Source organism: Panicum virgatum, chromosome 5K (assembly GCF_016808335.1).
Source record: "Panicum virgatum strain AP13 chromosome 5K, P.virgatum_v5, whole genome shotgun sequence".
Classification (NCBI taxonomy): domain Eukaryota; kingdom Viridiplantae; phylum Streptophyta; class Magnoliopsida; order Poales; family Poaceae; genus Panicum; species Panicum virgatum.
In genome coordinates this window covers 44,409,346-44,431,606 of record NC_053140.1, presented here as the reverse complement: position 1 = coordinate 44,431,606, position 22,261 = coordinate 44,409,346, and the positions used below count along the sequence as shown (strand labels likewise).

The 22,261-nt window shown below is 45.7% G+C and overlaps 5 protein-coding genes across 6 annotated transcripts; 4 read left to right on the top strand and 1 right to left on the bottom strand.

The window, feature by feature from the left end:
- The first annotated feature begins 605 nt into the window (after positions 1 to 605).
- On the top strand, positions 606 to 4,321 carry LOC120707660 (caffeoylshikimate esterase-like). Its single transcript, XM_039992619.1, has 8 exons — positions 606 to 1,031; positions 1,618 to 1,647; positions 2,011 to 2,140; positions 2,229 to 2,375; positions 2,463 to 2,593; positions 3,231 to 3,368; positions 3,648 to 3,746; positions 3,902 to 4,321. The coding sequence occupies exons 1-8, from the start codon at positions 621 to 623 to the stop codon at positions 4,109 to 4,111; spliced, it is 1,296 nt and encodes a 431-aa protein (XP_039848553.1). The 5' UTR covers positions 606 to 620; the 3' UTR covers positions 4,112 to 4,321.
- A 698-nt stretch (positions 4,322 to 5,019) lies between these two features.
- LOC120707661 (IST1-like protein) lies at positions 5,020 to 9,332 on the top strand. Its single transcript, XM_039992620.1, has 6 exons — positions 5,020 to 5,183; positions 5,891 to 6,023; positions 6,123 to 6,226; positions 6,349 to 6,520; positions 7,928 to 8,068; positions 8,734 to 9,332. Exons 1-6 carry the CDS (start codon positions 5,134 to 5,136, stop codon positions 9,088 to 9,090), a joined length of 957 nt encoding a protein of 318 aa, XP_039848554.1. The 5' UTR covers positions 5,020 to 5,133; the 3' UTR covers positions 9,091 to 9,332.
- Positions 9,333 to 9,604: 272 nt separating this feature from the next.
- On the top strand, positions 9,605 to 13,018 carry LOC120707659 (probable ATP-dependent RNA helicase DDX46). 2 transcript variants are annotated; one of them, XM_039992618.1, is made up of 7 exons: positions 9,609 to 9,985; positions 10,064 to 10,280; positions 10,396 to 10,447; positions 11,206 to 11,304; positions 12,341 to 12,405; positions 12,496 to 12,654; positions 12,744 to 13,018. In XM_039992618.1, the coding sequence occupies exons 1-7, from the start codon at positions 9,684 to 9,686 to the stop codon at positions 12,810 to 12,812; spliced, it is 963 nt and encodes a 320-aa protein (XP_039848552.1). In that variant the 5' UTR covers positions 9,609 to 9,683; the 3' UTR covers positions 12,813 to 13,018. The 2 variants fall into 2 exon arrangements, with proteins under 2 accessions (XP_039848551.1, XP_039848552.1); XM_039992617.1 differs by having other exon boundaries at positions 9,605 to 10,280.
- Positions 13,019 to 14,660: 1,642 nt separating this feature from the next.
- LOC120707658 (methionyl-tRNA formyltransferase-like) lies at positions 14,661 to 18,452 on the bottom strand. The gene is made up of 10 exons (XM_039992616.1): positions 18,282 to 18,452; positions 18,000 to 18,197; positions 17,792 to 17,894; positions 17,103 to 17,173; positions 16,919 to 17,023; positions 16,323 to 16,356; positions 15,996 to 16,096; positions 15,448 to 15,507; positions 15,194 to 15,391; positions 14,661 to 15,075 (listed from the first exon to the last, which is right to left on the bottom strand). Exons 1-10 carry the CDS (start codon positions 18,399 to 18,401, stop codon positions 14,983 to 14,985), a joined length of 1,083 nt encoding a protein of 360 aa, XP_039848550.1. The 5' UTR covers positions 18,402 to 18,452; the 3' UTR covers positions 14,661 to 14,982.
- Positions 18,453 to 20,498: 2,046 nt separating this feature from the next.
- Positions 20,499 to 21,764, top strand: LOC120707657 (acidic endochitinase-like). Its single transcript, XM_039992614.1, has one exon. It carries the CDS (start codon positions 20,691 to 20,693, stop codon positions 21,600 to 21,602), a length of 912 nt encoding a protein of 303 aa, XP_039848548.1. The 5' UTR covers positions 20,499 to 20,690; the 3' UTR covers positions 21,603 to 21,764.
- The last annotated feature ends 497 nt before the right edge of the window (positions 21,765 to 22,261 follow it).

The window sequence follows — 22,261 nt, the reverse complement described above, 5'->3', positions numbered from 1 at the left end:
AAATATTAATTACATAATATAACTGATTAGGATAAGATGAATCTTTTAAATTTAATTAGTTTATAATTAGACATTAGTTATCAAATAATAACGAAATGTACTACAGTACTAAAATTCAAACTTTTCGCGAACTAAACACAACCGGACTTATTTGTATTTTCTCTTTTACTCAAGGGTGCCCTGTCAGGGGCCTGAATGTAATGTCAACGTATGCTATGTAAACCACTTTCGTATGCAAACTATGGAAATTCCAATCTGAACTACCGGATTAAGATCCAAGAGACATGAGAAGGGGTAATTTTACAATTAACCGCCCGCCCTTAGATTAAGTAATCACATTTTTGCAAATCCCCCCTCACATTTCCCTGTGTCCCTTTGAATCTTGATCCGGTAGTCCAAATTAAAAATTCTACAGTTTGTATAAAAAATAATTTGCATAACATATGTTGCCGTATGTAATAGCCTTGGAATCAATGAAATTCAACCCTTCACAAGTCACAACTCACAACGCGCACTCGCACAACGCGGATGCGGAGGGGTCCAATCGTCGAAGTCAAACAAGCCTCCCCAAGCCGGCGTCCCCAGCGGCGGCGGAGTGGGCAACTCCCAGACAAGGACACATGTCACAGACACGCACCAACCTGCCCACTCGCGCCCGGCAACGTCACGCGAAAAATTCCCTCTCAAGCAGAGCGCCCCCTCACGTGCGCCCGTGCCACCGCCACAGCTCCGATCGACAGGCCCAGCCGAGCAGCGGAGCAGGCAAGGCTCTCCCTCCCTCCCGCCCGCTGCCTCCTCACATGGCGGCGATCTCGCACCGGATCGCGGCGCCGCCTCGCCCGTTGGGGAGGCGCGCCGCCTTGATCGCGGCCGCCGCGGCCAAGGGCGCGCACCGGGCGCGGGCGCTGGAGGGCGCCAGCGACGAGCTGCGGGCCGCCGCGGCGCAGTGCCTGGACTGGGCCCCCGGGCGGCGCCAGGTGCGGGCCGCCTTCGCGCCCGTGCTCCCCACCCTCGACCACTGCCTCTTCAAGGTTCGTGTGCCCCGTCGTCGCTCCTCGCACGATTGGGTTTCGTACGCTGTAGCTCAGGTTCCAAACTGTCAAAAATTAATACTCGCGAAAACGGTCGAATGCTTCCAACCCTGCGGAGCTCGCCACCCCTCATTAAGGTGTGTGAGCAGAAATTGCTCCTCAACTGGTAGGATTTTGTTCTATTGATTTGCGTAGCTCTAGTGCTTGTGTGCCGCTGCAAGCACAACAAATTAGCAGTATCACAATGGAGGCAATAAGAACGACGTATATGAGATAGAAATGGGCAGACCTATTCTTCGATGTGCAATTTGCAATATCCTGATACAATCTGAGTGAGATGGATTCCATAGTATAACTGAAATCTTCATATTGCCTCGTCTAACTATATCTGCTTTACCGATTAGGAAACAAAAAATTGAACGGATAGTCCATGCTAATCTGAGTAAATCTTTTCCGAGTTTTTCCCTTCTGAGAACGTGACAAACCATCTGCGCGAGTTATTGAGTTACAGTTGGTATCCTACTTGTACTGATTCACACACTTGGCCCATTTTCTCAATTTCCATGTCCTGCCTTTTATTTTGCAGATGGCTCCCAAGGAAATTCAGATGGAAGAGGTGGGGACATGATGGAATTTCTGAATTGACCTTCCCTTCAATTTGGTTCAAGTAGTTGTACTTTCCCTCGCAAATATGCAATACAAGGAGCACAAGTACAATTGCTGCTGCAAAAGTTGAGATCACGACATCCATTAAATGATAGATATGTTGAGCCACTGCACAAGCTCGTGGCCAGCAAGCAGAACTTAACAGGGAGTAGCATGATGCTGGCATTGCCACAATAACTAATGACCCAGATTAATATACTTGTAGACACTTAGCCTTCAAGTGAAACTAATAAATCAGCAGTAAGTTTAACTCTTGAAGTAATTCAAGAGCTTCTTTCCTCGCATTGGGTATTGATATTACTTGTTTCTGTAGAATTATGAGACTAATTCAAAGGGAGTTGAAATATTCTGGAAGAGCTGGCTGCCAAGAGAGGGCACTGCCACCAAGGCTGCACTTTTCTTCTGCCATGGATATGGGGATACGTGCACTTTCTTTTTTGAAGGTGGCATTACTTGTTCTGTCATGTTTTACTTTGTTTTTTTTTTCTATTCCTTTGCCTGCATGTCTACTAACGAGCTTGAAAATACCAGGTATTGCTAAGAGGATTGCTGATGCTGGATACGCGGTTTATGCTATGGATTATCCTGGTTTTGGCTTGTCATATGGTCTGCATGGCTACATTGCAAGCTTTGATGGAATGGTGGACCATGTCATTGAACAGTATGCACGAATAAGAGGTTTTTATTGGCATATCTTCTGTAGATAAGAGTAGATATGTAATGATATAGCCTTTGCATCATGATATTAGGATTGTTGATGTTCAGGCATGAAGGAAGTGCGTGAGCTGCCACACTTTCTCTTGGGACAGTCAATGGGAGGTGCGGTTGCCCTGAAAATACACTTGAAGCAACAAAAAGAATGGGATGGTGTGCTTCTTGTCGCGCCTATGTGCAAAGTATTTCTCAAATTTCCTTCTTTACCGATCAAATTTGGTGATCTCATAATTGCATTCCTTTGTTAGTACTAGTATAAGTTGGCATATTTTCCAGCATCAACCAATTCTCCGATCATGACTGGTGCTAAAGCACAACTGTGGCTGTGTTAATTCACAATTGACAGTAGGTAGAAATATAGTGCACTGTGAATGGGGAACCACTGATCAATAAATTACTTACATTCACTGTGCAAAGGTACTACAGTCATAATACATGTCCAGCTTTACTGCTTGATATGACAACTAATCTGAAGCATACATGAAGAAATTACCTTGATTTTGTTTACTAATCTGTCATAAACAACTAGCGACTGCAGGGGCGAAGCCATGTTGGCTTTTCCTGGTGCACGTGCACCACAGTAAAACCAAAAATTACTAATATCTACCTCAAATTTTCCATGTATTTCCTCTACAATTGCATATATTGCTATATATTTGATAGAGGGTGCACCAGGGTTAGTTTTGAGTTGGCTTCGCCCCTGAGCGACTGGTATTAGTAGTTCTTCAACCCAAGAACTTATGTTAGGTACTTGATTTATTTTCTGCCCTCATTTTTGTTCAGTAACCCTGTTTTACGAGACTGAATTCTATTGGCAAGATTTCAGAAGATGTAACACCACCGGCACCAGTATTGAAGGCGCTGAGCATATTGTCATGTCTTCTTCCTGAAGCAAAGTTATTTCCGCAGAAAGATATAGGAGATTTGGCATTTAGAGATCCAAGGAAAAGAAAAATAGTAAGTTCCTTACACAGTTTTCTGTGTTATTATCTTCAACTTGGTTTGCTTGAATGTAATGTGATATCTAGCAACCAGCATGTATCGTATTATCCATGCGACATTTGTGGTCTGCCTCTCTTTTCTGCATTAGTTTCATGGTGTGAAACTTTCTACATTCTCGTACAATTTGCCTTGTTCGTCACAACCTTCTAGCAATAGTTTATGTTACCTTGACAAAATGAATCAATACATCACTTCTGGTTGAAATATTTAAGTTACTTGCTTTTTTCATTTCAGGCAGAGTACAATGCCATATCATATTCTGACCAAATGAGATTAAGAACAGCAGTTGAACTTTTGAAGGCCACTAAAGACATTGAATCACAGTTGGAGAAGGTAACTATCACTTGTGCTTATTCTTATGGAATTGAATTTCTTGTTTTATATAGTTTAAACATAATCCAAATGCAATTCATGCAATACCTACATTTCGTCTCATTGTACAAGTACCTAAAAGCAAAACACATCTAACACATGTGATATTCCTATAGATCTCCTCCCCGTTGCTGATTCTTCATGGAGCCGCAGACATGGTAACAGATCCTCAAGTAAGCAAATTCCTCTATGAGAAAGCTAGCACCAAAGACAAGACCCTCAAGCTCTATGATGGCAGTTACCACTCGATCTTAGAGGGAGAGCCAGACGACCGGATTTCAACCGCAATTAATGACATCATTTCCTGGCTTGATTCACATTGTTGAATGCCCTTCTTATATGGGACTCTTTAGTGCTTTAAATTTTGGCATGGTAGGCAGAGATTAATCTCTGAGTAGTTCTTTGGCGCTTGCTATCTCAATGATGTTAACTGGTTATGTATTTTTTTGTTAATTGTGAACACGGCAGTGTTTACATAGTCAAGTTTCGCATGCCAAGATCTAAACTAGGCTTCAATTTTATTTTTCTTCGCTCTATCTGGCACTTGGTGCATGAATTCTACTGTTCATATATTTTTACTAAAAGGCTCACGTTAGGTGAATTATGCCATTTCAGAAACCGACCCCGCATCCTGTTTCCTTGAACTCCAGACACCACAAGCACTTTACGTGTGTGAGAGAGGCACAGTAGACATATCCTTGGAGCTGTCATATGAAAGACACCATCTTGTTACTAACCTACAAGCACTTGATGCTTTAGATGATATCGTAAGACACTACTTTCTTCTTAAATTATAATAGTGTATCTATATGCAATAATGAGTATATAACATTGAATAGAACTATGATATTATGAAAGTGCATTTGAAGATGACTTATAACTGCAATGATTCATGTTTTCAATCTATTTTTTCATAAAGATAGAAAAGGTACTTTGAAAGTTTGACCAAAACTATATTCGTAGCCTTGTCCTTTTATGATCGAAGGGATTAATAATTGAAGAGGTAGCTTTGGATAGGAGCCTGAACCATGACATTTGTGCCTTTTGGGTTTCATCTCTAGTCTACCCCAACTCGCTTGGGACAAAAGGCTATGTTGTTGTTGTTCATTGATAAAACTGGTATTAAAAACATATACAGTCGATGTAACCTAACCATTAGACCTTTCCATACAACAAAGAAAACGCCACTAAAAGTCTTAAATTTCATAAAGAAAATATCCAACTGAAAAAAACGAACAACGAAAGGGGTATAACTGCAAAACTACAGGGAAGAGCTTTGTCTTTCCCCGTTACTACTCCCTTGAGCTGTTGACATTGGCTGGTGCATCCGCGGGCGACGCCGCCGACGATGTCGTCCCTCAACTCGCTCTTCAACCGCTCCACCTTCGGCACCAAATGGTTACACTTCTCGCCCCCTTCCAATCACGAACCCCTGACTTGGCGACAAATTTCATTTCGGTTTGGGGGCGGATTTTAAGATTGCGAATTCCAGTGTGTTGCTCGGAGTTCTAGATTTAGATTAGGTTCGCTAAAAGCTGTCTACTTGATTACGTTTTCTTAGGATCTCGCAAAAAAAGTAACAGTGCTAGCTGGATCCGGATGTTGTTGAGGATGCCTTTCTTTGCTCCACCCCTCCTCCTTCAGTGGCAAATTGTCATTCTTGAGAGCTGTATGTTACATGTTGCTGAGCAGTTTCATGTATATTATGTTTTTATATGCTCCTAATCGGGCTCACTATTGGGAGATTGATTGGCAGCTTCATTTTTGGTAGTAAGAAGTTAAGAATTAAGAATGGCTGCTTCAGTGAGATATCTGAATCCACCGTGGGCCGATGAAATTGATAATAGATTTAGTAAGTTCCCATGTGTGTTAGTGCAATTTCTTTAACAATAGATAATGATCTTTCATAATTTACTGGATCTGAGTTATGGAAGTACCAATCATTATCAGCTCAGTTGGCGATTGTTCTTGCCCATAGTCAGCTGACGTTTCATGTTACTTCTTGCTTCTTACAGTGTTAGTCATTTACATGCATGGTGGACTTAGCGAAGTAAATGTTGTTTTGTTTAAACCATTAAGTAACAGAATTTCTGTGCTTTATGTAGCAAAACATGTTTGAATCTTGTCATTTCGAGAATCAAGCTGCTGCGCAATAGAAGGGAGTTACAACTGATAAATATGCGCAAAGAGATGGTTCAATATCTTCAGACCGGCCAGGAATCTATTGCAAGGATTCGAGTAAGTTGGAGTTATAGGTCTATAGCAATTTCTTTTGCATAGTTATCATTGTTTTTATTCTTTCCTTTGCATTTTCTGATCTATCGTTATCAATCATAGGTGGAACACATTATTCGGGAGCAAAATATATTGGCTGCATATGAGATTGTGGAGCTTTTCTGTGAATTTGTTCTGGCACGAGTCCCTATTGTTGAGGTTCAAAAGTAGGTTCTGCTTTATCAATTGTGCTTGAATTAAATTATTAATATCATGACTCATGACTCGAGATTCTTTTTTGGTCACCTAAAAGAATATGATAACACCTGTTAGTTTTCTCATGGACCAGGGAATGCCCCTTAGAACTGCGAGAAGCAATTGCTAGTATAATCTTTGCATCAGGAAGATGTTCAGACTTGCCTGAGCTAATGCATCTCCGCAATTTGTTTACCACCAAGTATGGCAAAGAGTTTGTTGCTGCTGCTATGGAGTTGCGGCCTGACAGTGGTGTCAATCGCACAGTAAGTGGAACCTCCAACTTGCTCAAGCCAGAATTGTGTTGCTCAGAAAGTGAGCATCTTTTACCTTTTCAAAAGAGTAAAATGCACTGTGGGTCCTTAAACTAGTGAGGGTGTGTCAAGTAGGTCCACAAACTCCGAAAATGCAGATTCGGCCCCCTAATCTATTTAAGTGTGTCACTGGAGGTCCAAAACCCCTTTGACCGGGTCTGACCGCCTACGTGACCTGCCACGTCGGTTCTAACTGGACCAGTTGGCGAGGGCGGAGCTCGGCCCGGCGGCGGCCTCTCTCTCCCTCTTGCTCCCACCTCTCCCCCTCCCGGCCACGACGGCGCCGGCGGCCGGATCCGTGCAGGTCCGGCGGCGACGGCGGCGCTCCGAGCTCGGGCCCGTGGCCATGGCGCCCGTGCGCGCCCCGCGGGGCTCCCTCCCCCTCCCTCGCCGGCGGGGCGTGGGGCCATGGCGGCGGCGCTCCGAGCTCGAGCCCGGGGCCATGGCGCTCGCGCTCGCCCCGCGGAGCTCCCTCCCCATCCCTCACCCGAGGTGCATGGCTGCGCGTAGGAAGGTGCACACCCGGCAGCCGTCGGACCAGCAGGTGGCGAACGCAGCGGCTGCCTTCGGCCGCGGACGCAGGGGTGCGTCGACCTCGCCTCGCGCGCCTTCCTCAACCCGGCCACCGGCGATGACGTGGGCATGGTCTTCGGCTCAGGCCACCTGCGCCCCCTTCCTCCCTCTGCTCGCTTCTCGAGTAGCAAGTTGCGAGCTGGAGCGGGAGCGAAGCGGATCCACGGCGGGGCGCAGAGCAAGCGGTGGGGGCGGGGCGGAGCTCTTGGCGGGAGCTGGGGTGGTGCGCGGGACCGCCGGCGGTGGTGCGGAGCAGGTGGTGCGGGACAGGGCAGGAGCGGCGCTCGCTGGCGGCCCAAGACAGCAGGGGCGGTGCTCGGGGGCGGCCAGGGACGGCGGTGGCGGGGGTGGGGGCGGTGCTCGATGGCGGCTCGGGACGGCGAGGGTGGGGGCCGCGCTCGCCGGCAGCTTGGGACAGCGGCGACGGCGCTCGGGGCGGCCCTGGACGGCGGTGGCAGGGGCAATGCTTGACGGCGGCCTCGGCGCCTCCCCGCGCCGGCCATCCTCCTCCCCGGCGGCCATCCCCATGCGCGACGGAGCAGGGGCGGAGGAGGCGAGCAGGGGCCGCCCTCGCCAACTGTTGTGTCCAGGTAGGACTGACGTGGCAGGCCACGTAGGCGGTCAGACCCGGTCAAAGGGGTTTTGGACCTCAGTGACACACTTAAATAGATTAGGGGGCCGAATCTGCATTTTCGGAGTTCGTGGACCTACTTGACACACCCTCACTAGTTTAAGGACCCCCAGTGCATTTTACTCTTTTCAAAATATTGAGCATCTTGTTTACAGATAATTGAGAAGCTCTCAGTGAAGGCTCCATCAGGTGAATCAAAGCTGAAAGTTCTGAAAGCTATCGCCCAAGAGTACAATGTTGAATGGGATTCATCTAATACTGAAGCAGAATTCAACAAAAAACATGAAGATCTACTGGTAGCATTCGCTAACTCATTTTATTCCCTGCTTATTAGACGTGGATGCATATGAAAGGTTTTTCATGTTAGATCTTCAAAATTACGTATTTACATTACTGGAGCATAATGCTTAAACAACTACCATTACTTTGTTGGGCTTATCACCTATTTGTTGTTTCAGTTGAAGGAATTTTCTTAGATCTTTATGGTCATTCTGAGAAACCATTAATTTGCTCTTGCAATTGTGTAATTTCATGCAAGACGCTGTTTTTTTCCATCTGCCGTTCAGCTAGGAATGTTCAACTGTCAGCTGGATACTCCACATGATATGCCATAATTGATTTCCTTGTAGCTTTGGTCTAATACTCTAATCTTCTGTATTTACCTCATTTATCTTTTTACCATCACTGTTTGTTTGTCTTTGGATCGATATTGGTTCTTACATATGGGAACAGCAAACATATTTCTTTTAATGCTAAAAATTTTGTTGGCTGCTTACTAAAACTAGGGCCTGCTGATTCATTAACATGGTGTGGTCGATCACTCGATTAAGGAATTGAGAAGGGAACCAGAATCAACTCACTACTAGCATATATGCTTACATAGCTCCATCGAGAACTGTATCCAATTAAGTTTGACCAAATCCTTTAGAAATCACTTCATGTGCTCTATGCTGGCATGCAGGACGGCTCGGGATCTTCAGTCCACCAGGTCCAGCCACCTATTATTGAGAACTCTCCAGTTGCTTCTGCTTCAAGAGATAAGCCGCCAGCATTGAATCCACCTGTCAGGGATGTGGAAAAACATCAAGTTCTCGAGTCTCCAAGTTCACCAGCTGGGGGTTCAAGAGCTTATGTTGCCTCTAAGACCATTGTGGCAACCCAGGATCACCATGCCCCTGCTGAGGAGGGATCCGGCGCCAACCCAAGTTCATCAGATGTACTAGAAAAAGCCAGAGCTGCCATTGCTGCCGCTACCCGTGCATCTGCCGCTGCTCGTGCGGCAGCTGAACTTGCAAAGGTTAAAATCACAAGTCAGTGACGCATTCGGTTCCAGCAAGGCAGAGTCAGGGAATCCTAGACGGTTTATGAATCTGGCAATGCAGCACTATGACTGACAAAAATATTTCATCGAACAACTTTGTTATTGTATATTCCCTTTGCAAGCACATCAAATGAAATTGTGTGGCTTTCTGTTCCCGTCTTCCTTTGTACTCAAACGAAAATGTCTGTGGTATCCGCTCAAGGGCTTGTTTGGAATGCAAGAATGTCACTTGTACTGTATCACTGTCTTAGCAGATTGTGGGGATTTCATGAGTTCCAAACGAGCTTTATCATGCATTTTGCTGCTTCAACCACAACATTTTTTACTGGTATACAGTAACATTGCTGCCAAATGTTAGAAACCTGTATGCATTATGCTGGGCTCGTCCGGACATAAATATCGCTGGGCTGTGGGCTGGGCTTATAATAAACTAGGAGGAAAAAAAAATCAGATATCTAGAAGGCCCAGTTGTTTCGTCCAAATAGGAATAGCGTTGCAGCTTACCCAGCCCACTATGCCCTAAAAAAAGGGCCCACTCGCACCGTCCCCGACCGACTCACCGGCCTCGTACCCTGCCGGAGCCGGGAGCGATGGAGGAAGCGAAGGCGGCGGCGTACTACGACGAGCTCAACCGCAAGGGCGAGGGGGCCCGCCGCTTCAAGCAGGGGCTCGGCTTCTCCTCCTCTTCCTCCGATGCTACCTCCTTCCCCTCTAAGCCCACCGCAGCCTCCTCCTTCCTGTCGGGCTTTGTCCGCGCTGGCGCCGCCCCCGCCCCCGCCCAACCCCCTAATCTCGGCAAACCGCCGCCGCCGCATTCTGAGCACCCATCCAGCACGCGCCGTCGCTCCCGTTCACCGCCTCCTTCGCTTCCCAGGACCCGGTCCAGGTCCAGGTCCAGGTCCCCGTCTCGCTCGAGCCGGCGCCGATCGAGGTCCAGGTCCCGGTCGAGGGAGCGCAGGCGCCGGTCCAGGTCTAGGGAGAGGGATCGCAGGTCGTCTCGGAGGCGCTCTAGGTCTCGGTCGAGGTCTCCTTCCCGCCGGAGTGGCAGGAGCTCGCTCTCGGAAGGCCGGCGGGACCGGCATGGGGATCGACGGCACGACGACGGCCGTGATAGCTCGAAGGGCCGCGGTGGTAGGGACGGCGGTAAAGTGGACTACTCGCGGCTCATAGAAGGATATGATAGAATGGTTGGTCGCGCCCTGGTCTTGCTGCTTTGTAAATTTGTATCTGTTGTATCTGCTGTACAATTGTGTTGTAAGCTTCCTGGTGTTTTGAAATCATTAGAACCTGATGCTCTTGCAGACTCCAGCTGAGAGAGTTAAAGCAAAGATGAAGCTTCAGCTTTCAGAGACATGTAAGTTCCGCACTTTCAGAGTTCTTCATTTTTGTTATTATTTTCAGAGTTCTTCATTTTTGTTATTATTTGTGTCTTTAGGAGCTAGGGTGCTGCCTTTTCAACCAATAGAAATTTTGTGGCTACTTGTTGGAACACAGCAATGGTTTGGTCCTGGTAGCATAGGTTTATTGAATATGTTGTTCTGTAGTGTAGTGAAATTTTGGAAAATAATTGTCGATAAGTTGAGGTAGTTTGCTATGCTAGCTTGATCAGCTAAAATTCATTATGGTTAGTTCTAAGCAGAGCAATGCTTATGTACATTTTGGTTTGGATATCTACCTATGCTTCATATGATATAGCTCCGAAACTCAAAATAACTCTTCTATACACAAAGGAAATGCAAAATCCATCATAGATAAGTCTTAAGCAGTGTGATGAATATGTGCATTTCTGTTTGGTCATTGTCGCTGTGCCTCATGATGTAGCTCCGAGACTGAAAATTAAATCCTGTATACAGAAAGAAAAATGTGAAATCCACCATATATAAGTCTAAGCAGTGTTATGCTTATGTGTGTTTCTGTTTATTTATGTAGCTAAGCCTCGTGATATAGCGCCAAAACTCAAAACTAATTCATCTTGTATGCAAAAGCAAAATTCCTTTGAAATGTGCATTGGTTTGCAATGTTTTATGTTGGTCACATTCCATGATAGGTTTGCAGTCTCTTTTTTTTGACATTTTCATTGTTCTGAAGATTTTCTTTTCCCCTAATTGGCAGCTGCAAAAGATTCCACTCTTGGAAGTGCAACTGTGCGGTGGGAAAGATTTGAATTTAATAAGGATGCTCCACTTGATGAAGATCACGATGATGTTGAAGGTTAGTATTGATATTGCTTCAGTCTTGATAATTCCTTGATATGAGTTTCCATTAATATGGTTCTTGATCAAGTGAGTCTGGATATGGTTGTACTGTCTTGATTATTCCTTTTGTGTCTCTGGATGACATTTTGTTAATTAAATTATTATTCAGATCGGTGTGGTATTATTTTAGACACCCACATGGCTTACTGATATTGGTTTTTTAAACACCATATGTTTTATGATCCTATTTTTAGGGTGTAGAACACATTATGGAACTTTGTGAAATATACATAATAGGGTGTTAATTAAAATACATTTTTATTTGAGTTATCAGATTCCCGAGAAAGCTACGATATCTTAAACATAAGGGGTTCTTTTTCGTTGGGTGTGTTTCCTTGTAATTTTTTGGTTTTTATGCACAATGAAATGGCCCTCCTCTTTAAATGAGTGTAGATTTAGAATTCCAGCTTTCCCTATGTCAGTACATCAGTTCAACAATTTGAAGAGTTATCAGGGTTAGACACAATGTAAGAGAGAGAGAGAAAAAACTTGCTTCTTACATAATTTCTGTTATGGAATTGCATATTTTGTTGGATTGTGGAGCTAAAGCTGTTTATGGCTTGAATGATACTAGCTCAGATCTTTCGATTGATGTAGGGATTGTCTATTGTCTGTACAAAGACAGAACAGCCTGCTGAGCATAAAATAGTTTCCTAGTTATATTGTGTTCTCTGAAGAAGCATCTGAAGTTTGATACATGTTATCAGGCAATGTTGTTTGATTCAAAACTTGGATTATCAGTTGAATATTTTCTGAAGTGAAAAGTGGTAGAAAGATGTTTGATATAAAAAAAAAGTGAGCAACTGAGCACAGGCTAAGATCTCCATCCAAGGCACGTTTAGCTATTCATGCCAGCACGGTTGTCATTCAGGTTCATGTGCATCTGTATCAACGGTAAAACTGACAGCAATATATGCCCACAAAAAAGGCCATGCATGCGATCTGTTTTTTAGCCTTGGTAACCCAGAATTTACCATGATTTTTATTTGTAGTTGCTAATGATGATGCTTCACTGGTGAAGAATATTGGAAAGAGTTTCCGGCTTTCTGCTGTGGAGGTATACAGTGGAACAATGAGTTACAATTCGATATTTCTGCACTCTTTCCGTTGTTCCTGATTATATTTCCCCCCATTCATTGCTGTTTAGTCAAAGCATGAAGATAGAGTCAGGGATGCGCACGAGGAGGCTATATTTGGAGTACCTATTGATACTGAAGCTGCTGAGAATGAGCTTAAAGCCAATGATGAGGAGGAGAAAGCTGAAGATATAGAAGCTCAACCCAGCAGCTCCCTTATTAGCGACAAAGTAAGGCTATCGAGTATGTTTCCCATGTTTTTTTGTTTATTTCTGTGTATTCCACTATTCCTACACCACTCATGAAACCATTTCCACAGGTTCTGGCAATGCAAAAGGGTTCGTGGAGAGAACGGGCTCAGAAGTTGCGACAGGATTCTAATACATGAAGTTTATCCTCTCTACCCTGCTCAAGTTCGACTTTGCTGGTGTGTAACTGTGACCTAGCATATTGTGCAGGATGGAAATTGAGAATTTATAACCAGTTTCCAATTGTATGTATCTTTTGTGTTACGTACGAACAGTAGATTATGGTATTCTGTTTCTGTGGTAATGGATCATTTGAACATTATATTAAGGCACAGGTACACTGCAAGTCCAAAAGTTGCATAGCCGATCGGCGTACATGAACATTGGTAAAACAAGCTGGCAATGAAACTACACAGCCCAAGCCAGCACACGCGCACGGGGCCGATCCACTAGACTAGAAGAAGCGGCGCAGCAGGCGGCCAACGATGAAACGCCGAAGCGTCTGCGCTCGGTGGAAGGAGAGCAGCATGACACCGAGAAGCCAGAGCAGGAAGCCCGCGAGCAGCCAGTCGCCGGTGGCGGTGGCGGACGACGACGTGGCCCCCGCTGAGGCGGAGCGCACGACGACCGACGCGCCCAGCAGCATGAGGAACGCGGGGAGATCAGTGCGCCCACGGCCGCGGCGCATCATTATTATCGGCACGGCCGCAGGCGCCGGTGGTGGAAGCACCCGGCGCCGCGGGCCTTCGCGGCGGGCCGCCATTGCTGCGCTCTTGGAGTGACGGACCGGGCAATGGCGAAGAATGTATGTGAGCGTGTGCACGTACGCGTGCGTGCCCCCCGTTTGTGGTTGGAGTACTTGGGCGCACCTGAGACTGAGATCAGCTCGGGTACCCTGGCCCTTCCGGCTGCGTGCATTTATAACTCAAATGGTTTCATGCGATGGCATGGCACACGAACGGATAAGGCCGTGTTTAGTTCTTTACATAAAAAAATTTTGTGTTGGAATCTTGCTAATTTGAAGTACTAAATAAAGTCTACTTATAAAACTTTTTGTATAGATGAATTGTAAATCGCGAGACGAATCTAATGATGCTAATTAATCTATGATTAATCCATAATTAGTGGATGGTACTGTAGCATTACTATTGCAAATCATAGATTAAGTAGGCTCATTAGATTCGTCTCGCGATTTACAGCCCATCCATACAAAAAGTTTTGTAAATAAACTTCATTTAATACTCCATGCATGTGTCCCAACATTCGATGTGATGTTTTTTTTGCGTTTATGGGTAAAGATCTAAACAGTGCCTAAGATACATGTGCTGCCTAACTCTTTATGTCACCCTGGGAGAATCCCCCGACGTCAGTTCATGGACAAGTCTTTTTACTTTTCTCTGAAGACATCAGCAGCAGCTGATTGTCTGATCGAACCGAAGTTGAAGCAGCATTACAAAATCCCGAGAAGAGCGATCGATGCAAGGACGCATGAACCTATGAGGTACACACGGAGATTACAATATTAGCAGGACGCCGAACGATCGCCATTTGGATCCTTTTTCTGAATGGCTGAATCTGCGCGCAGTTGGTCTTGTTGCGAGTGACTTGTCGCATCCCCTTATCTGATTGTCGATCATCCACCGTATCCAACTCCCCAATCCAGCAGCAGATACATCGCCGTGGAAGACAAGTCTTTCATAAAGTCACACATGCAATTGTCTCTTTATTTACGTATAATTATCTCTACTTCACCTTGCAGAAGATAAGGAACATTTCGCTTGTATAGAATTGCGAGGCAAGACCACTCCTTCACTCAGTCGACCATGCCACGAGAAACAAGCAAGCACCTTCCCAGAATATAAGACATCCAGCATGGTCGGCTTGAACGTCACAAGATAGTAAGATAAACTATTGCCTCAGCACTTACAAAGACAATTGGGTTTTTCTTTTTCAGATTTGAAGCAATGGTAATCAGTTTAGCGCCGCCATCTCTCAACGGACAGTTCTTTCAAATGATATAATCAAACAGTTAACATACCTTAACATCTGTATGTTATTGTCCAAAATTCATGGGATGGTACGAATTAAATTTGTCCACCTTCCCTCTCAAGTTATCATGAAAAATTAAACTAAAAAATAGTATTAAATTGAGACCTCAAGTAATTTCTCAGTCATAGCAATACTCCCTTGTGGGCGCAGCTAGGATGATGTCAATGCCCCTGCAAAATTTTAGGGGGCCGAGCATGGAATGTATCTCCTTGTGCATATGATAGCATGCAGGCGCAGCAATCTGAATGCAGATATCCACTCTTATGGTGATTTCAACAGCTTCTGACCACGCAAACCATTCCAAAAGTCCCGAGCCGTTGTTACTTTCTTTCCGGGGAGCTGAAGTTCCAACACCTAGTATACACAACACAAGATTAGATAAGCTATAGAAACACCGAGAGAAGACCACAAGCCCAAAGCAAAAGCAACTGAATGGCAGAACTGCTATTTCTTAGAAAAACTATATGCAAACCTCGAGCCAAGTTGATCCACTGCAAGGAATCAGCAAGGAACTCCCCGAGAATAATATCTCATTTTCATCTCCAGCCTTGTCACATGATGCCGAAACCTTCGTACTGATAACCTTAATCTCTAGCGCATCTGCTTCACCATTTTGATTTATGAGTTGCAATTTTGCACGAGTTCCAGGCCACCCTGAAAATGCCCGCACCTACAGGAGTTGGTTGGCAATCGCTTCAATGAGTACAACAGAAATTAGAAACTCACCTTGTTATGGAGCTCTTTAGCTTCTTGGTCAAATGATAGCCATGATTCCTCAGAATTTAACTGGAAAACATAGGTCATTAAGGTAAATTAGTAAAACAGACCATCATGGCAATTTAGTTAGGCTATACAACTAGTGGAAAATTATTCGAGTGCATTAGCCTGCTAACTTCTGAAGTGCTTGTAGATTAGACTTACAAATCTCTGGTACCAGGCACAACACATTCAGCAAGTACAATAGTACATCTTATCTATTGAAAAGTAGGTACGACTGTTGGCACGAAAATTCAACACAACTATACAAGGAAGTATGATACACTCAACAGTAGCTTTAGTGCAATGTATTTCTAGAAAGTTGTACATAAGCTCTAGAAACTCAAGTTCTCTATAAAGAAAAGGGTGGAGCCTCCCAATCGTAAAATTAAGTTCTTCTAGATTCCAGTTACGCCATTTCCGGTTCATAAGTACAATGAAACAGATAACTTAATATATACAAGAAATTTAAGGTGGCCATCTAGTGTAGACTATGAACTGCTGCTGCCAGTGCTTACCTTGGGCGCCAGCGTAGCTTTGGAGTCATCCTGTGGATGTGCCTTTTCTTTAGCCGAACCATCAAGAATGGATGGTAGTTCATTAATCAACAGCTTGGATCCTATTCAATACAATAATCAACATTACCAAGTCTGAAATACAAAATGAAGTGTTAAAACCATCCATCCTGTTTATTTGCAAAACTTATCAACTAATCATTAGACCCAGTGAAGCGTTAGCAGAAAGCAGAGCAGCAAACATGCCATTAGGAGAGGTAAGCTTCTAGAAGCTACACTTTCATGAAAATGATCACCTTTCATGGATTATGATTAATTTGTAATCTTTACCTATATCAAACAATATAGCAAGTAGCTCTGGTGCCTGCAGACAAAGAAAGTGGCATAGCAAATGATCAATGAAGGATAATAGCTACCTGATAACCAAACATCTGATGCTTCACTTTTAGTTTTTTAGTGTGAACTAATCAAATTCTGCTTAGAAACTTGTTCCAGTAAATTGAACTAACAGCATATCATGTTACTCGAGCAGTGGAAAGTTTTAGCTCTCATCACTAACCAGATGTGCGGTTGGACACCCCACAAAAATAAGAATGCGCAGCGATGATTGATAATGCTTTAAATTCTTCGATGTCTAATATCCAGTTTCAGTATGAAGCCAGATAATGAACAACCAAAGCATAGTTTTGTGCAATCAAGTTATCTGCAATGGGGACGCTGGAACCCTTGGTCGCTAACCAATTTTCCTCTTAAAATTATGTGATTGAACATCAACAGGGAGGCCTCAAATTTCTGATTGGTACCATTTATGTAATTGGTTTGTAATCATAATTCACAGATCCATGTCCACATAAACAAATTGCAGAATCTATTGTATAACTTTCAATTGTCAGGATCAAACTAGCAAGGCAGTGAATATAAACTACCTTAATGTATTCATCAACAGAAAACCTTTCACACGCAATCACTAGTCCTGCATCCAATGCACGAACAGTATATGCAAGGGAAACACCTGTTTCTGCAACACCATCCTACAGAAATAGTGGGTATAAATAAAAAGTATAACATAGTTCCGGTGGCACTGAGTTGTAACAAGGAGAGAGTTAAGACCTGCAGAGCCCTCTGCACAGGAGCTGCACCACGATATAGAGGCAACAAACTTGGATGTATATTGACTGTACCTGAAATATAGACACAGCAGATTATCAGGGCTTAGGGTTCCCAAGCATTTTAGTATCTGAAACTCAACACTTCCCAATTATTATCTAGCAAATTAGGGTTTTAAACACCAATTCTTCCAAGCTAGCTTGTCCATGAAGAAATATGGTGTGATCATCATGCATCATCAAGTCTGGTTCCTTTTTTTTCAGTTACACGGGCCATTGAAGAATCCAGTAGCTATCTAGTTACCATTGAAAAGCAATAAGACGATATGAGAAGTGGATAGGGATTCCATACTGAAACCAATGGTAGTATACCATACCAGTACAGCCCACGTATGAAACCAATGTCTGTATATATGACATGCCATGAAATACAATTATATATGTTATGAAAATTAGTGTACGTAACTGTGACAACCTGCATTACGTAATGCACGAATGTTACTTCGGTAGACATGACTATGAAGTGGTTGCCAGTAATCTAACCTGCATTACGTCTTAGAGTTTTGCCAAAAACAGTGAACCGAAGTTCCTACTTCATAGACAATTATGGTGGGGTGCCTTATGCAGCTGATCACTAAACCCAAACACTAGAAGAAGGAAAGACAAAACAAGTACTTGGACAACCAGACATACCGCACGGCGGGATATCAAGAAATTTCTGGGGCAGAATGTTCCCGTAAGCAGCAGTTATGCAAACATCCGGTTTCACTTCCTTCAAATCCGACAGGAAGGACTCCTGCATTGCATCAGAAATCACTATCAACTCAGCTCCTCCACACTCCCATAGCCTACATTACATGAGTACAGGACCCAGACTCGAGAATGGTAACCAGGAAGGTACCTCCCGGGCCTTCTCCGGCGTGAAGATGAGTTCCTCCGGGAACCCGCGGTCGAGCGCAAGCTGCGCGACGGCCGACGGCATCAGCTTCCTCCCCCTGTTCTTGGCGGCCGGCGGCTGCGTCACGACGGCGGCTACTTGGAACCCGGAGTCCGGGGAGCCCGACGCGGCCAGCAGCGTGTCCAGGACCGAGGCGGCCACCTGAGTTCGGGAACCGAGTTCGCAGTTCAGTAATCAGACCTGAGTACGAACCGAGAAACCGGGATTTTGCGGGTGCGGCAGTACCTGCGGCGAGCCCAGGAAGACGAGGTTCTTCTTCCCGGCGCCGCTGCCTCCGGCGGGCGAAGCGGAGGTGGCGGCGCAGCTGAAGACGCGGCGCAGCAGCGGTGGGGAGTACCGCGCCATGGCTCTCCCCCGTGGAGATTGTTGGGATGGGGAAGACGGGATTTCAGAGGGTGGACCTGTGTGGCGCTACTGGTGGGAGGTGGAACTTGGGCCCGAGCCACTGCCCCTGACGGGCCCGACGCCCTCCTGGGCCTTTCTTGGGCTGCGGAACGGAAACAGCCCACCACCCATCATCGCGGGTCGCGGACAAAGCTGCCGGCGACGAGCGCCCCCGTCTCCACTCTCCAGACAGTTTGGCGAGGTCGAGCCGTCGAGGGGTAAGCGATCAGCAGCGACGTGTGTGGTGAGACCTTTGAGGCGAACCTGATGTGCCGTGTGGTGCCACGGTTGCCTTGGTTCGCTGGCACTGCTAGCCTGCGCGCCCCGGTGCAATCGCCGTCGGCTGGAAGCTCGAGGATGCCTCGCTGTTGTGTTTCGCCCCCCGAAAGATTGGATGATGCCTCGCTGTGGAAAGTGTAAAGGTTTAGGACTTTAGGTAAGCTTGTCTAGAGAGAACGAGCGAGCGAACGGCCATGGGAGATTTTTTTTTCCTAGGCTCCGAGCTCAGTTTTCCTCTTTTTTTTCTTCCTCCAAAGGTACATGCTTCTCTTGACTCTCTCTCCACGGCTCCTTTAGTTGAGGGTAATTGATGCAAGGGAATGGGAGTTTAGATATAGGAGACTAAATCCACTTGTTTGTTTGGTGGGAGACAGAGTTCACGCTTGGAAAGGGAGTTAGAGATTTTTTTTCTAGGCTCCGAGCTCAGTTTTCCTCTCTTTTTCCCCCCTCCAAAGGTACTGCTTCTCTTGACTATCTCTCCACGGCTCCTTTAGTTGAGGGTAATTGATGCAAGGGAATGGGAGTTTAGATATAGGAGACTAAATCCACTTGTTTGTTTGGTGGGAGACAGAGTTCACGCTGGATGTGGAAAAGGGAGTTTAGAGATCGAACTCCCACACCGATATCTTCCCGTGGGGAGGGGTGGTAATTGGGAGGGAATTATGCTTTATACGATATAAACAAATGATCCTAACCGTTTGTCATGAATTATGATATGATTCCCCACGTTAAAACTCACGTACCAAACAAAGGATATCCCACTCCCTCTCTCAACTCCGTTCACAAACCAAATAATGGACCGTGACTAAAAATCAAACTCCCAAGTGAATTCTCTCTATCAACTTCCGTAGCCAAATGCACTCCCATTGCAAATGCATAGTGTATATCATCAAAATAGAATTTGAGTAGAATGTATTGTCGGTCCTCGAACATGGCTCAAGATGTTATCTCGATCCCTAAACTTTCAAAATAGACATTCAGATCCTCAAACTTGCTAATCGTATCACATAAAGTCCAAATCATTATTTTTAAGTTATAAAGTGAAAGTGTTTCAACTTACACGGTGTTTACATGTGTGTCCAAATTTTATTTTTAAAATGTTCTGCTCAACTCTTATATTTTCTATTTTTGACCAAAATTTTATTTCAAAACTTTATGCTGAATATTTTCTTTTCCAATATTTCTTCAAAATTGTGACCTTTGTTATTTTTCAATTTTTTTACAAATTTGATCATATGAGTTTTTTGTTTTACAATTTTTTTATGCAGATCTTTTGTATTTAAATATATTTGTACAAATAAATTGGTATGAATTATTTTGGTGTGTATATAATTTTTTATTTAAACACATTTAATATTTTGATTTAGCTTAAATAACTGTAATTTGAACCTCACATGATAAGATTAACAAGTTTACGAATCTGAAAGTGCATTTTGGAAGTTTGGGGATCGGGATAACACCCCGAGCCAAGTTCGAGGACCGCTGGTGCATTTTACTCATATAATTTTTAGCATTCCTTTGAAAACCCTCATTTCCAAACTTGTCAAAAATACCGGGCATGTTTTTGCAAGATTACACAAAACAAAACTCTGATCCACACCTTACCAGACACGTACGCGTCTCTTGTGGATCCACGTGTGCTGCCTGATTTGTCACGGAGTACAGGTCAGTCTTGACTTGGTCGACAGAGCAACACCCACTCCTACATCGAGACGACCCTTGACTTGACTTGGTCGATCCCAAGTCAAGTCAATTATTCTTCCACCGGACAAGTTCGCCGCGCCGCGGCGTCCATGATCACACGCCAGCTGCTGCCCACAGGCATGCAAGATGCAATAACAATAACCGTACACGCCCAGGCAAACTCTACATAACGCGCCACTCCCATCGATCCCGTCTTCACACATCAGGCTGGGCATACCTGAAAGCGTGTACTTGAGAGCTGGGCGTACAGACTGCGCAGCTTCGTCCATGGCTTCTTCCAGACTCTGTCGGCCTCTCGTCGCCGCGTCCTTCTTGGCTGCCTTCGCCGCCGTGTCCAGCGCCGGCAAGGTCGCCGTTTACTGGGGCCAGGGCGGCGGGGAGGGAACCCTCGCGGACACGTGCGCCTCCGGGCTGTACGACTTCGTGAACATCGCCTTCGTCAGCGCGTTCGGCAACGGCGGCGGCCAGCCCCCGGTCCTCAACCTCGCCGACCACTGCGACCCCGCCGCGGGCACCTGCGCCGTGTTCAGCTCCGACATCCGGTCGTGCCAGGCGAGAGGCGTCAAGGTGCTCATCTCCCTCGGCGGCGCCACGCGGACCTACTCCCTCACCTCCGCCGAGGAAGCGCGCGGGCTCGCCGACTACCTGTGGGACAACTTCCTCGGGGGCGCCTCGGCGGCGTCCCGCCCGCTCGGCGACGCGGCGCTCGACGGCGTCGACTTCGACATCGAGCAGGGCGGCGGCGACCACTACGACGAGCTGGCCAGGGCCCTGTCGTCCCGGTGCGGCGGCGCGTGCCTGCTCACGGCGGCGCCGCAGTGCCCGTACCCGGACGCGCACCTCGGCAAGGCGATCGGGACGGGGCTGTTCAGCCACGTGTGGGTGCAGTTCTACAACAACCCGATGGCCAGGTGCCAGTACGCGCCGGGCGGCGCGAGCGACCTGGAGGACGCGTGGGCGCGGTGGACGGCCGCCGTGCCGCCGCCGGCGGACGTCTTCCTGGGCCTCCCGGCGGCGGAGGGCGCGACGGAAAAGGGCGGGTACATCGACGCGGACACGCTGAAGTCGCAGGTGCTGCCGGCGGTGCGAGGCGCGGCCAACTACGGCGGCCTCATGCTGTGGGACCGCGCCAGAGACGCCGCCTCGGGTTACAGCAGCAGCGTGCGCGGGAGCGTGTGAACGCTTGCCAAGTGAACTGCTAATAATCTGCTACTAGGTGACCCGAGCATGCTCAGCTCAGTTACGTCCCCCTTTCTCCTTCAAATGATACCATGCTCGGCTGCAAGTCCTGTAATCTCTATACACAAATAAATGAATCCGACGAGTAGTTCTTTTTTTTTTGCCTGTCTCATTGATGAGTTGTTCACCGTCCTCCTGGAATTGTCCTTTTCTTTTTGTGAACATGATATTGACAATAAAAAATCATAAATGGTTTATACTTATGAAAGTCAAATACTTGATTTCTTCATGTGTCGATGATCAAAGTTAGAAAAAAAAACCAGCTCGAATCATAAATGACCTATATTTACTACTATTGGCGGGAATAGTTGTTAAGAAATAAAGGGGTGAAGTATAGCACTAAAAAGGTGGAACATGGCCACATGGGTATTGCTCATCAAAATGAGATCCTAAGGTTCACAGCCACAGAAGAGATTCAGCAAAATGGCCAAAACGTCAAGCATGAAAAAAGCAGTGATCTTGCCCAAGATAACTGAGACCGAAAATAAGAAGATACTGTTATTTTAAACGATTTTTAACAATATCCGTTCAGAATTTGTTTTGCAATATAGTTGCACTGAATGTGGCCACAAAGACTAATATGAGGAAGCACTGAGATT

What these genes read in the sequence shown, in the direction of transcription:
- LOC120707660 (XM_039992619.1), top strand. Translation starts at nt 621, where the DNA reads ATGTCACAGACACGCACCAACCTGCCCACTCGCGCCCGGCAACGTCAC. An exon ending in TTGTCGCGCCTATGTGCAAA is followed by an intron (nt 2,594 to 3,230) that starts GTATTTCTCAAA and finishes TCTATTGGCAAG; the next exon opens with ATTTCAGAAGATGTAACACC. An exon ending in TTGAATCACAGTTGGAGAAG is followed by an intron (nt 3,747 to 3,901) that starts GTAACTATCACT and finishes ATATTCCTATAG; the next exon opens with ATCTCCTCCCCGTTGCTGAT.
- LOC120707661 (XM_039992620.1), top strand. Translation starts at nt 5,134, where the DNA reads ATGTCGTCCCTCAACTCGCTCTTCAACCGCTCCACCTTCGGCACCAAA. An exon ending in TCCACCTTCGGCACCAAATG is followed by an intron (nt 5,184 to 5,890) that starts GTTACACTTCTC and finishes TGCTTTATGTAG; the next exon opens with CAAAACATGTTTGAATCTTG. An exon ending in AAAAACATGAAGATCTACTG is followed by an intron (nt 8,069 to 8,733) that starts GTAGCATTCGCT and finishes GCTGGCATGCAG; the next exon opens with GACGGCTCGGGATCTTCAGT.
- LOC120707659 (XM_039992617.1), top strand. Translation starts at nt 9,684, where the DNA reads ATGGAGGAAGCGAAGGCGGCGGCGTACTACGACGAGCTCAACCGCAAG. An exon ending in GCTTCAGCTTTCAGAGACAT is followed by an intron (nt 10,448 to 11,205) that starts GTAAGTTCCGCA and finishes CCTAATTGGCAG; the next exon opens with CTGCAAAAGATTCCACTCTT. An exon ending in TCCGGCTTTCTGCTGTGGAG is followed by an intron (nt 12,406 to 12,495) that starts GTATACAGTGGA and finishes ATTGCTGTTTAG; the next exon opens with TCAAAGCATGAAGATAGAGT.
- LOC120707658 (XM_039992616.1), bottom strand. Translation starts at nt 18,401, where the DNA reads ATGGCGCGGTACTCCCCACCGCTGCTGCGCCGCGTCTTCAGCTGCGCC. An exon ending in TCTTGATATCCCGCCGTGCG is followed by an intron (nt 17,174 to 17,791) that starts GTATGTCTGGTT and finishes TCTATATTTCAG; the next exon opens with GTACAGTCAATATACATCCA. An exon ending in GTGGATCAACTTGGCTCGAG is followed by an intron (nt 15,076 to 15,193) that starts GTTTGCATATAG and finishes TGTGTATACTAG; the next exon opens with GTGTTGGAACTTCAGCTCCC.
- LOC120707657 (XM_039992614.1), top strand. Translation starts at nt 20,691, where the DNA reads ATGGCTTCTTCCAGACTCTGTCGGCCTCTCGTCGCCGCGTCCTTCTTG.